At 36.4% G+C, this 14,551-nt stretch overlaps 1 protein-coding gene and 1 pseudogene across 1 annotated transcript in view; both read right to left on the bottom strand.

The window, feature by feature from the left end:
- Positions 1-14,551, bottom strand: part of NBEA (neurobeachin) — a 685,485-nt gene that overhangs the window by 299,931 nt on the left and 371,003 nt on the right. The window contains exon 37 of the mRNA XM_077752635.1: positions 12,967-13,133. Within this exon, the coding sequence (XP_077608761.1) occupies positions 12,967-13,133 (167 nt within the window). The remainder of the gene's footprint in view (positions 1-12,966; positions 13,134-14,551) is intronic.
- On the bottom strand, positions 1,670-2,692 carry LOC144222126 (acidic fibroblast growth factor intracellular-binding protein pseudogene; annotated as a pseudogene).

Genomic DNA, 14,551 nt, shown 5'->3' with positions numbered 1-14,551 from the left:
TTTATATACACTTGATTTTAGCCCAAATGCTAAGAAACGACTAATTTATTTATTTATATACAGTAAAATTCACTCTTTTTGGTGTATAGTTCTATAAATCTTGACAGAGGCAAACTCATGAAATCTCTACCACAATTAAGATATAGAACAGTTTAATCGTCCCCCAAGCTCCCTCATGTTTTCCCTTTCTTATCAAATTCTCTTTCTACTGTTAACCCTTGGAAACCACTGCTGTGTTTTATTCGCCTAAGGTTTTATTTTTATCAACTGTCACATAAATGGAATTATACAATTTGTGTTCTTTTGAGTCTGGCTTCTTTCATTTTGTAGAATCCATATGAGATTCATTCAGGTTGCTGCATATAACAATAGCCTATTTCTTTATACTGCTCAATGGTATTCCATTATATGGATGTACTGTTTCTCCATTCACTAGTTGAAGAACATTTGTGCTATTTTCAATTTGGGGCATTTATTAATTCTTTGAGCATTAATGTGCAAGGTTTTTGCGTGAATGTCCATTTTCGTTTCTCCTGGAGTAAATAGCTAGGAGTAAGATTGCTATGTCATATGGTAAAGAAAATCAGCAAACAAACTGCTTTCCAAACTTTCTTCCAAAGAAGATGAACCATTTTGTACTTCTACTAGCAATGTACATGAGCTCCAGCTAAATAGATAGTAGGTAAATGCTAACAGATAAATATTAGTATCTGATTGTTAATTGAAATTCCTTAACAGTTAAGGGTAGTTAGTCTCTTTTCATGTAGTTATTTGCCATCTGTATATTGTCTGTGATGAACTGATGAAATATTTTGCTTGTTTTTTACTGTGATGTTTGTTTTCTTATTGTTTCTTACTGGTCTCAGTTGTTACTTATTGTTAAGTTTGGGAAGTTCTCTACACACACACACACACACACACACACGTAAGTCCTTTGGCATACTAGTATACTCTGACAAATATATATATTTATACGTGTATGTGTGTGTATTTGTACGTCCTTTGAAGACATAGGATTTGTAAATGCTTTTCCCCAGTCTGTAGTTTCCCCGTCTGAGACAATGTGGCATTCTCAACTGTCTCTTAGAGACAAAAAAGTTTTTAATTTGAGAAAGCCTGCCATGGATTGAATGTTTTTGTGTTCTCCCTGCCCCTACCCCCACTCGCCCAATTTTATGTTGAAACCCAACACCCAGTGTGGTAGTTCCAAAGGTGAGGTGCTTGGGAAGTGATTAAGTAGTGAGGGTGGAGCCCTCATGAATGGCATTAGTGCCCTTATAAAAGAGACCCTAGGAAGATCGCTCAACGCTTTCATCTTACGAGGACACAGCAAGTAGACACCCATCTCTATGACCTAGGATAAGAGCTCACCTAACACAGCGCTTTGAGTTTGGACTAACCCAGCCTCCAGAATTGTTACAAATACAAATTCTTATTGTTTAAAAGCTACCTACTACGGGGTTTTTGTTAAAACAGTCCAAGCAGACTAAGATAAAATCCATTGTAGGGTTTTTTCTTCTTTTATCAATCAGGCTTTTAGTGCTGTATCTAATAATGTTGTCCAACATAAACAAGGTTGAAAAGATTTCTTCCTATGTTTTTTTTTTTTTATTCTTCTGAAGTCATGGCAACTTTATTGTCACGGTGGGCAGGGCGGTGGGAGGGGACCTCAGTCATGATGGAGGCGCAGGATGCAGCCACAGAGGGGCCCCATGTAGCGGTGCCAGAGGGCGCATGGATGCCGAATACTGATTCAGGAAGAGCCGCAAGTCGTTAAGTGGCCAGTGGTCAGAGCGGCAGGGTTCCACGAACTTCTCCACGAGGTCCATGGACAGGTCTCTGACATCCTTATTGTGGGTCAGCTTGGCGGCCACGTTAACCAGGCCCCGGGACAGGTTCTTGAAGCTGGCTTCCATCTCAGAGAAGACACCAAGCTTTCCCCGGAGGGAGGCACATACCAGGCTCTTATGCAGGTCCAGAAGGTCTCTGTCAGCCACAAGCATCTTGAGCTCCTTCAAGTCTTGGAGAAACTCCTCGTCTAACTCCACATCCATGTCATCCACCTGGGAGTCGACGGCTCCGAGGGTCCAGTTCTGGATCATGAGCTCAGCACAGAAGGCAAAGTCCCCAAGGCTCAGATACTGCAGTTTTTTCTTCCCTGTCTCAAAGCGGTTGTTGGCAAAGAAGACAATGGCCGCGTAGTCCCTGGCTAACCGGTCGGAAAGGAGAAAGTGTTGCTGAATGTTATGCCCAGGAAGCCCCGCATTTCCTCCACCACCTTGAAGACTCCCTTAAAGTTGTCAAATTGTCTCTGGCAGCTCTTGAGGGTGATGCCTATTTTGGTGCTGATGTCATCCAGGTCCTTCTTGGTGCCCTTGGACAGCTTCTTGCCCAGGACCTCCTGGACAAAGGTCTCGTCAAACGCATAGTACCTCTCGATGAGCAGCGCCTGTCGGGGCGGTGGGATCTGGAAGATGAGCTGGTGCAACAGCTTGGGCGGAGCATGTGCCAAGTACGGTGGTGGTCCATGGTGTCACTCTGCAGCACCGCTGCCTTGCGCCCTTCTGCTCCAAGATTCCCCAGCGCACCCCCAGGGACTCACTCACCGAGTAACCATCCAGCCAGAGGCGATACACGTCCTCGTCGATGGGGGTCGTGTTCCCCACGAAGATATCCAGTTCGCTGGTCATGGCGACGCCCGGACCCAGGCGCTGAGCCCCCCTCCACCGCCCCCCACCGGCGGGAATGAGCACTGCTCCAGGCCCGGGGCCCCCCCGGCGGGTTACTTTCCTCCTATGTTTTCTTCCAGAAATTTTACAATTTACATTTTATATTTAAGCCTAAGTTAAATTTTGTGTAAGATGTGAGTCATAGTTCAGGGGTCCCATTTTTTGCAGGTTGTTCCTGCAGTTGTTCCAACAATATTTGTTGAAAAGACTACGTTTCTCCACTAAGCTGCTTTTGCATCTTTGTGGGGAAGAAAACAAAACAACTCTTCATTCCCAATTTCCAAGTTCCCTAGTGGTTTTTTTTTCTCCTTGTGCTTGAAGACTATCATTCAACATTTCTTTGAGACAGTGTCTGGTCGAGAGAAATTCTCTTAGTTTTCCATCGTTTGACAATGTTTCAATTTTGCTTGCATTTCTGGAGGAAATTTTTGTTGAATAAAGAATTTTGGCTTGGCAATTGCTGGCCTCCATGATTTCTGATGAAAAAGTTGAAATTATTTGAATTGTTTTTCCTTTATATGTAATGTATTCTTTTTTTCTCTGGATTCTGTTAAGATTATTTTTCTTTATTTTTGATTTTTAGGATATAGATTATGCTGTGTTTGGTTTTCACTGAGTTTATCCTGAGCTTCTTGAGTCTCTAACTTGACATTTTTCATCAGATTTGTTAATATTTCAGCCATTATTTAATTTAAATAATTATTCTCTATGAATCTCTTTCTCCTACTTCTGGGGGGCTTCAATGATATGCATTTTAGACCTTTTGATATTGTCCCACATTTTCATTTTTTTCCCCCAATCTGTTTCTATTCTTCTAGTTTTGGTGATCTATCTTCAAGCTGATGTACTCCCTCCTGTTGTCTTCATTCAACTATTACACTCATTAAATGGTTATTTTTTATTTCAGATAATACATTTTGCAATATCATTTGGTTCTTTTTTATAATTTTCTATTTCTCTTCTGAGATCTTCTATCATTCCATTTATTTAAAAAATGTTTATCTTGACTTCATGGAAGATGGTTATAATAGCTCCTTTATTTTTTAATTTTTTTAAAGTTTATGTCTGAGAGACAGAGTGTGAGTGGGGACGGGCAGAGAGAGAAAGAGAGAGAGAGAGAGAGAGTGTGTCCAAAGCAGGCTCCAGGCTTTGAGGTGTCCACAGAGAGTCCAATGTGGGACTGATGTGGGACTGGAACCCACAGCCCATGAGATCATGACCAGAGTCAAAGTCAGACCCTTAACTGACTGAGCCACCCACATGCCCCTATAATAGTTCCTTTAAAATATTTGTCTCATAGTTCTAATATCTGGGTTATCTTCAGATTGGTATTTATTAATTGTCTTTCCTTGAGAAATGGGAAGATTTCCCTTATTCTCTGTATACATTAGGTAATTTTGGATTGTATGCTGATGTCTTAAATATGTTATAGGACACTGGATCCTGTTGACCATGGATCAGTTATGTATGGTGAAGAATGTATGTTTATTTTTGTTTTAGCGGTCAACCAACCCTGTTAGTTTCAGACTGCAAGTTTTATCTTGCCTGTGGTAGACGGTAGTTCTATTGTCCCTTTATTTATTTTTTCTTAATATATTTATTTTTATTTTTTAATAGTTTATTGTCAAGTTGGTTTCCATATAACACCCAGTACTCATCCCCACAAGTGCCCTCCTCCATGCCCATCTCCCCCCTTCCCCCCACCCCCATCAGCCCTGTTTGTTCTCACCATTCAAGAGTCTCCATGGTTTGCCTCTCTCCCTCTCCCCAATTATTTTTCTCCTTCTTCTCCCTATAGTCCTCTGTTAAATTCCTCCTAATCCACCTATATATGCAAATATATAGTATCTGTCCTTGTCTGCCTGACGTATTTTGCTCAGCATAATGCCCTCCAACAGTTCCATCCATGTTGCTACACATGGCCAGATTTCATCTTTCTCATTACCATGTAGTATTCCATTGTGTAGATAAACCACATCTTCTTGATCCATTCATCAGCTGATGGACACTTAGGCTCTTTCCATGTTTTGGCTATTGTTGAGAATCTATTGTCCATTTAGATCAGATCTTGGACTTCAAAAACTTAAAAAATATCTTCTAATGCCTCAGATTTTTTAGTCTTATTCCTGTTTAAGAAGTGATTTTTATTTCATTATTCCAACCAATAATTGTTATAATTCATAAAATAATTAATCATTAATTTCATCACTGGAATGATCATAGGCATTAGAGTTAGACAGATTTTGATTCAAATCCTGTTCCTATTGTTTTGTTAAATAACATTGGGAAAGCTATTCAACTTCTCCGAGACACAGTTCTTAGGTGGAAATTGGAAAAAATACCTATCCTACAAAGTTATTAGAATAAAAGTAAGATATTGTATGTGAAGTACCAGCAAAGATACTGCCAATATGTAGCTGCACTCAACAAATATCTACCAATATCTTATCAGAAAAAAAAATCTCAATAGTAACACTTATATGAAAATGCTTATATCAGAGTTGAGAGTATATATGTGTGTCTATGTGCATTTTTACTCAAGGGCCTACTAAAATCTCTTGAGTTTAATTTAGGTTGTTATGGCTTATGTAGTTTTCCCCCAGTTTTACTGAAGTATAACCGATAATACAGCAATATATAAGTGTAAGGTATACAGGACAATAATTTGACTTACGTATATTGTAAAATGATTAGCATAATAAATTTACTTAACATCCATTATCACATAAAGATACAAAAATCAAAAAAAAGAAAAATAAGGTTTTTTTTTTCCCTTGTGATAAGAACTCCCAGTATCTACTCTCTTAACTCTCAAATATACCGTATACCAGTGGTAGGTATAGTCATCATGCTGTACATTATATTCTTAGTACTTATTTATCTCATTACTGGAAGCTTGTACCTTTTGTGCACCTTCCTCCAATTCCCTCTACCCAACCCCCCACATCTGGGAACCACAAGTCTGATCTCTTTTTCTACGTCCTTGTTTTTCTCTTTCTTTCTTTATGGTTCTACACATAAGTGAAATCATACAATATCTGTCTTTTTCTGTCTGACTTATTTCACTTAGCATAATGTTAGGTCCATCCATGTTGTTGCAAATGGCAGGATTTTCTTTTTTCTTTATGGCTGAATAACACTATAAGCTATGTTATATATGTGTATATGTATATATATTATTATATTGTAATATATGCATACATTATATATGTATGTAAATAAATAAATAAATAAATAAATAAATATGAAACCCACAACTTTATCCATTCATCCACTGATGGACATTTAAGTTGTTTTCACATCTTGCTATTATAAACAATAGTGCTATGATCATAGGACTGCAGGTATCTCTTCAATATAGTGTTTTTGTTTCCATCTTATCTATTCCAGAAACTGGAATTGCTGAATCACACTATTTCTATTTTTAATTTTTGAGACACTAACATCTTGTTTCCCTAGTGGCTGTATCAATTTACATTCTTACCAACAGTGCACAAGGGTTCCCTTTTCTCCATATTCTTGCTGGCATTTGTTCTCTCTTGCTTTTTTTATAATAACCATTCTAATGGATGGGTTTGAGTTCATACCTCATTGTGGTTTTGATTTGCATTTCCCTAATGACTGGTAATGTTGAGCACCTTTTCATGTACCTGCTGGCCATTCCCATATCTTGTCTGGAAAAATGCCACTTCAAGTCCTTTGCCCAGGTTTTAATTTAGCTATGTAGTCTAAGAAATTGAAAATATGACCCAAAAATATAAAGAAAAACTGTACATACTAAAGATTATTTAAAAGCATTAATTCTCAAATATGCATTTTTAAGGAGTTGTCAGATTCTAGTTCCTCCTTAGGGACAAAATAAAGAGCAATAATATTAATTCAAAAGCTAAAATATGTTAGAGCCAGCATGACCAATGAGTCAACAGATAAAAGGAATTTTATGTTAAAATTAAATAATTATTTTGGTAAAACAGCAAGTATAATATAGGAATGAAATTCCTTCAGATTTAACATAGATTACCAAGGATGTCACTGTAAGCACCATGTAATCCCCCCACTTAGGAAGCTACAAATATACTGGAAGAGACATGCACATCCACACAGCTATAAAAACGTTAACTGGCATATCATAGATAACTGCAATATAGTTAACAGCAGCAAAACAGGAGGAGTTATGGTTAAGAAAAATAGGGAAAGCCAGGGAATGCTATAGAAAGGGTGAAGTTGGAACTTGGCTATAAATAGAGTGATCATACATCCTTATTTCTCCTAGTATGTCTTTATAAAGCAGGCAGACTAATCTTTTAAAACATAAATCAGATCATGTGACTCTTCTGCTCAAAACCTCTCACTGCTTTTCATGCCACTTAGGATAAACTCACATATCTTTAACATGATCTACAAGACTTTAAATCATCTGGCTCATATGTTACTCACCAGCCTTATCTACAACACCTATCCCCATTGCTCAGTAAGCTCCAGACATACTAGCTTCCTTTCCATTCATTTTACTATTTTGAAACTCTGAGTCTTTGTACTATTTATCTCTTGAATATTCTATACCCCACCCCTTACTGACAATTCTCGGCTCATTCCTTGAGTACTTAGTTCAAACATAACTTTTTAAAAGAAGTCTTCCTTGACATGCGAATCTAAAATGAAGATCCTTTGCTATACTCTCTCCTTCAGAGTATCCTGTACTTTTCTTCCCTAGCAATTGCCAAAGTGTGCATTTACATCTTTTATTTCTATAATCATTTGTTTTATGTAATATCAGTCTCTTCTGTTAGACTACTATAAACTAAGCAAGGGAGGGAGTAAGTCTACTTTGTTTCCCTCTATACTAACAAGAGATATCTGTTCATTAAATGAATAAAATCAGTAGATAATAGCTATCTATTGCAAGTTAGAGGGTGATTAAGTAGCATGGGAAATTACTTTAAGAAGTAATTTTTAATTTGGAAGGAGAAGAACAAAGTGAGGACTTGACTCAAGAACTACTTGAACTACCATAAAGCCACATTAACCAAGACAATAAGGTATTGGTGAAAGAATAAACAGGTCAGTGGGACAGAGCGCCCACAGACAGACTACGGACCTAACATATTTCAAAAAAAATAGCTAAAAATGGACCACAGACCTAAATGTAAAGTGCAAAACCATGACACTCCTAGAAGATGACATCAGAGAAAGCCTAGAAGACCCGAGTACTGTTGGTGCCTTGCTAAAATTTATTTTTATTATTACTTTTTGGTGGTGCCTTTTTAGGTACATCAAAGATACTAACCATGGAAGATACAATAGAAGCTGGACTTCATTAAAATTAAAAAAAAATTCTGCACTGCAAAAGACACTATGAGGACAATGAAAAAACAAGCCAGAGGTGGGGAGAAAATATTTGCAAAAACACATCTGAGAGAGGACTATTATGGAAAATATACAAAGAATTCTTAGAACTCAATAATAAGAAAATATACCTGATAAAAAAATGGGTCAAAGTCCTTAACAGACACCTCAACAAAGATGTACAAATGGAAAAAAAAAAGCACATGAAATGATGTTCTACATCATGTGTTATTAGGAATATGCATATCAAAACAATGAGATGCCACTATACACCTATTTGAATGGCCAAAATATGGAATTCTGACAATACTGAAAGCTGGTGAGGAGGTAGAACAATAGCAGTTCTTATATACTGGTGGTGAGAATGCAAAATGTTATTGCCACTTTGAAGACATTCTGGTGGTTTCTTGCAAACTAAACATACTCTTACCATACCATCCAGCATCATGCTTTTTAGTATTTACCCAAAGGAGCTGAAAATGTGTGAAATGTCTACACAAAAACCTGCACATGGATGTTTATGGCAGCTTTATTCACAGCTGCCAAAAACTTGGAAGCAAACAAGATGCTCTTCAGTAGGTAAATGGATGAATACACTGCAGTACATCCAGACAATGGAATACTATTCAGTGCTAAAAGAAGATGAGCCATCAAGCCATAAAAGGATATGGAGGAACCTTAACTGCATGTAACTAAGTAAAAGAATTCAGTTTTAAAAGGATATATAGTGTATGATTTCAACTATATGATATTCTGGAGAAGGCAAAACCATGGGTTAAAAAAAAAAAAAAAAAAAAAATAGTGGTTGCCAGGGGTGGGAGAAGAGAGTGATGAATAGGTAGAACACAGAGAACTTTTAGGGTGGTTAAAATACTATGTATATATTAAAGTAATGGATACATGTCATCACATATTTGTCCTGACCCACAGAATGTACAACACCAGAGTGAACCCTTAGGGAGACTATGGGCTGGGTGATTATGAGGTGCCAATGTAGGTTCACTCTGGGTAACACATGTACCATTTGGGTGAATGACCTTGATTATGGGAGAGGGTATGCATGTGTGTTGGGAGAGGATATAAGGGAAACCTCTGTTGTAAACCTAAAACTGCTCTAAAAAATAAGGTCTTTTTAAAAGGCTCTTTTCAAAGAGCTAACAAAAAAGTAAAGAGACTAACAGATGAGAAGTCTACTCTGTGTTAGACATTGTGTTAAGTATTTTGCATATTTCATTTTACCATTAAAATAACCCAATGATGTAGGAATTGTTCATCTTAATTTCCAGATGAATTGAGCTTTGGTTTTATGCAAGGATAAGAACATCTTGTCATTTAACAAGATAATTTCATTTAAAATATAAGATTGTCCCAGACAATAGACTAATTTATTTTTCTACTCCATCTCCGGTATCACTGTAATAAATGGGTATACATCAAGTATTCATTTATTAACTCGGTCAATGGATATTTATTTAGCATCTACTATGTACCAGGCATTATTCTAGGTACTAGGTATATTACTGTGGACAAAAGAGAGAAAAATCTCTTGCAGTATGCAACTGGATTCTGGTGGGAGACAAAACAATACAACTGATAAACAAGTAAAACATATAATATGTAAAGTAGTAATAAATGTTGGAAAGGAAAAATAAAGCAGAGAAACACAACATAACATAGTCGGGGGAAGAAGTCAAATTTTAGACTAAGTGGCTACAGAAAGTTCTTCTGAGAAAGTACTATTTGAATTAAAACTGGAAGAACGTACAAGAGCTAGCTGCACAGAGGACTTGGGAGAAAGCATTCCAAATAGAGTAATCATGTCCTTAAAACCTAAAAAAATATGAGAAAGCCACAGTGCCTGGAATAAAAAGGGCCACAGAAGAGTAGCAGGAGAGGAGGTCAAAGAGCTAACAAAGGCTCATGTCCCTCCTCACCCCCCGGCTCACTTCACTGCAGCCATACTGGTCTCTGCCTAGTCTTGGACAGGCCAAGCCCCTCCTTCTTTTGCAGGCTGGTCCCTCTGCCTGAAATGCTCAGACAGTTCTTTGCCCAAGTGGTTCTTTATCAGAATGGACTTCTCTGGCCACTCTCTCAAAAACAGCACATTCTCTCCTTGTAGCTCATTGCAAGGATTTTTCTTTCAGAGACACAGGAAACTTCTGGAGCAGCACTGTCCAATGGAAATTTGTACAGTAATGGAAATGTTCTCTGCTATCTCATAAACCAGCCACCGCCCACATGTGGCTACTGAATACCTGAAAGGTGGCCAGTGCAACTAAGGCAATACATTTTTAATTAAATTTAATTTTTATTACATTTAAATAGTCACATGTGGCCACAGCACAGCTCTGGAGGTTTCTGAGCAGAGGACAAAAGTATCCATACTGTAATAAACATCGCCAGCCTGCTGTGTTGAGAATGGCCTCTTGGCGGATAAAAGCAGAAGCAGGAAGCCCTACTGAAAATGCTGCCTGCAACAAGTCAAGAGAGAAATGACAGCATCTCAGATCAAGGTCATAGCAAAGGTGATGCTGGGTATATTTTGTGGCTGAGTCAATAAGATTTGCTACATGGCTCAATGTGTGATGTGTTGTGGTCAGTTAGGCTAAGTGCAATGTTTATGGCCTGGGCAACTTTAACAATGGAGAGAAGTTTGGGAGAAACTTCAAGTTTGGGAGAAACCCTTAGGAGCTGTCTTGTCATCTCAGTATGATATCTAAGTAGAAGACACCAAATAGGTAAACGGTTACGTAGGTCTGGAGGTGAGGGAGAGATCTGGACTAGAGATGATAAGTTGGGGGGTTATCAACATATTGGTCATATTTTTAAGGCAGGAGATTAATAAAAATTACCTAGGGAATGAATAAGACAAAAAAGAGAAATACTTAGTCAAATACTAAGGAAGATTATAGAGACCAAAACCTATCCCGAAAGCTTTAGTTCAGTGACCTAGTTAGGAAAGGATGGTAAGAGACAGACTGTGTTTTTAGTCAGTCAGCACTGGGAGTTAACATGCAGGGAAGAACAGGATGCCTGTTCTTCTGAGGGGTCCTGCTTCCAGTCTTTCTGTCAATCTACTGAGACACTGTAAAGCGTCAGCTGAGCAGAGGATACACTTGACACATTACCACATGACTGATGCTATGGAGATCACTGTCTGTTAGCTGTATTCAAATTACATGATGAAATAATTAAAACCCCAAACCTATGTGCATCTTTATGCATTGAAGGCAATATTCTACATCATATCAGCTGAAATATTAGCAATGCTATGTTGCAGTCCTGACTGTATATAAGTAGATAAATCCAATTCACTAGGCACAAAAGACAAGGTCTGCAGCTGGACAGAATGCTCCTGTTACTGCTACTCTGTATGATGTTAAACTTTATGTGTCACGTTGACTAAGGGATGGTGCTCAGTTGTTTGGACAAACAATAGCCTAGGCATTGCCGTGAAGATATTTCATAGATGTGATTAATATCTACAATCACTGGACTTAAAATAAAAGATAAAACGTGGGTGGACCTCATCCAATTAGTTGAAGGCCTTAAAAAAAAAAAACCCAGAACCAGAAACAAAACCTTGAGGTTAATTAGAGACTACAGCTGAAATCCTGCTTTAGTTTCCAGCCTGCCAGAATGTCCTACAGGGTTCAGATTCACCACCCTTGATAATCATGTGACCCAGTTCTTTAAAATAAAATAAATCTATATCTATCTCTATCTCTATGTCTACATCTACACCTATATTTGTACCTGTACCTATGCCTGTATCTCTATGTCTCACATATATCCCAACTGGAGAACCCTGACTGAAACAATGTCTCTCTTTGTATAAGCTGTGTGATACTATGCAAGTTTTATTTAACCTCTGAAAGCTTCACTTTCCTCAATGTAATATGGATAACATTTGAGTACCAACCTAAATAGGGATGTTCTGAAGGTTTAATGAAATAATTCATGTCAGGTTCTTTGTATTACCTTATATGCAAAAATAATAAAGATTTACTAATTTTATCTTATACTTGAAATTCAAGGTCAGATGGTCAAACACTCTCCTGGTCATATTCTAGACGTTCTACCCTAACAATGGTGTTTCTATTAGAATTCTTCTTAGTAGTGTCCTGTCCACAATTAACCAACCCTTAAACTCTGCCGGAGACTTAAAAGCATTTAATCGGACCAAATAAAATGAAGACAGAAAAATGAAGAACATTAGCAATGTGACCTGCTTCAGTATTAGTTTTCCGGAAAACTTCATTATATAGAGAAAATAAACAAAACAATTTTATGCCCACAAAACTTTGGCAAGGAGAACATCTGTTAATTCATAAACAACCAATTTTGGTTTTACTTATACTGTAATATTATAAATGCCCCAATCTGCAATGAAAATCCTTCGTAAGAAAGACTGAATAGAAAAATGTGGAAGAAATTTTTTTAGAAAGAACGTATTACCTCTCCATAGTAAATGCTTACATTATTACCTGTTTATAAGAAAAATTAAGAATCATATAAATTTAATAAGTAGGAAGAGTTGACTCTTGAAAGATGAAAAAAAGACACTTCTTATAATTAACACACATCATCATGTAGGAGACAGTATTCTAAAATACTTGCCTGTGTTTTCTTGTTGTTTTTTTTTTTTTGTATTTTGTTACATAGTATTATTAAATTAGAAATAACTTTCATTGGAGCTCCTGTTAAAAGTTTAGATTTTCTTCTAAAGGATTCTAAAGAGGAATTAGTTAAGATATCAGGAAAACATTCAAGCAATGTTTAATGCTTTAAATCATTTTCTAGCTGATTTTAAAGTTTATAGCCTTTTTTTTAAACTTCTATTATAAATAACCTGCAAGTTATGATCTACTTGTAATCTGTTATAACTCACCTATGAGAAACTGCTCCCCAAGCGCCATGCTTATTTGTGAGAATATTAAGGATCTTTTGTTTCAGTTGGTTTGCTGTGACGTGATCTCGATGTTTAGCAGCGCTTATAAGATGGTCACACATCTTTTCTTCCTCTCTTCTATCAGCAGCATACTGGGCACACTGTGACTATAAGAAAGTGCAAGCAATGCATAAGGTTTAACAATGTATAACTTCTGCTATGTCTAAGTAAAGAATATTATCTAACCTTAAGTTAAAGGGTAATAATTCCATTTCAAAAACTCAGATATTTCAATCCTATGAGAACTTATTCTGAAGAATACAGTCATTATAATCACTTTTCAAGATGGTAAAAATGTGTTCTATGTGTTTATACATAAAGTATATGGAAAATAATTTGGATGATGCTATATAAAGCAATTAATGACATTTAAGACTCCCAAAACTCTGAGTCTGTTTCTAATACATTCCAAAAAATATAAAATAAAAAAACAATCATTTTAGAAAAATGGTTTATTAAAAATGTAAATATAACTATTATTTAAACCACTATAGTATATATTGCACTTAAAATAGTTGCATTCCTGATATTTATATAGAGATCCAAAACTTGCTATTTAATTAATGATTCCATTTCATAAATGGCAATGTGATGTAGAAGGAAAAGCAATGATTTCAGAATTTAGGCTTGGATTTTATTTCACATTTTATGAAAATTGTTTTATTTCATCATCATACTCAGTTTCATATTTATAAAATAATAAGGTAAGGTTTTCTCTACAATCTCTCCCAACTCTAGAATTTAATGTGTTCAAAGGTTTTCATGATAACAACTATCTTATTCTTATCATTCCTAATAATCAGCTGTTGTGTATTCAAGCTCACTGGCATTAGTAACAAAGCTAATCAATCTCACTGTATATCAAAAAGGTTCAATATGAAGATGAAGATGAACATCTCTTTAAGTGTGATTTTTTTTGTATAGTAATTTTTACATAGGGTGGATTGACTGTAAATTTTAACATTACCAAGTATGTAATATGAGTCACATAACTAGAAGAAAAAAAGTCTCACATCTAAAAAAACCACATATAATTGGCTACATTCATCTTTACTATGCAAAAATCTGCTTCATGGAAGGTATTTGATCATATCCCTTCAGTCTATCTATTGATGCCGATTACTACCACAAGTCATCTCTTTCAGAGAAATAACCCTCTGGTAGCCTAAGAAGGATTAATTCATTTTCCAATTTATCTTTTGTACAGGGAATCACCAATTAGTACAATGATCTGCCTCCATAATGAGGTTAATATTTCATTAGCTCATTGGAGAGCAAAATTAAATTTTCATTTTTCTTCCTTAACAATTACAATGGTTAAACTAAAAAAACTTAACTGTGAAGTACCCATCTCAAATTAAGTATATTTTATCTCTTAAATACAGGCTTATACAGGAGATAGAGAAATTCTCCAAAAAGTCCTAGTAAAATGCCATGGCTTTTGTGAAATCATTTATAATTTAAAAGTGGTAAATGTTTAGTGAATCACATACACACACACACACACACACACACACACACACCC

Source organism: Crocuta crocuta, unplaced genomic scaffold (assembly GCF_008692635.1).
Source record: "Crocuta crocuta isolate KB4526 unplaced genomic scaffold, BGI_CrCroc_1.0 scaffold190, whole genome shotgun sequence".
Lineage (NCBI taxonomy): Eukaryota > Metazoa > Chordata > Mammalia > Carnivora > Hyaenidae > Crocuta > Crocuta crocuta.
Note: the sequence above shows the minus strand (reverse complement) of the source record. Positions and strands in the feature narration are given on the sequence as shown.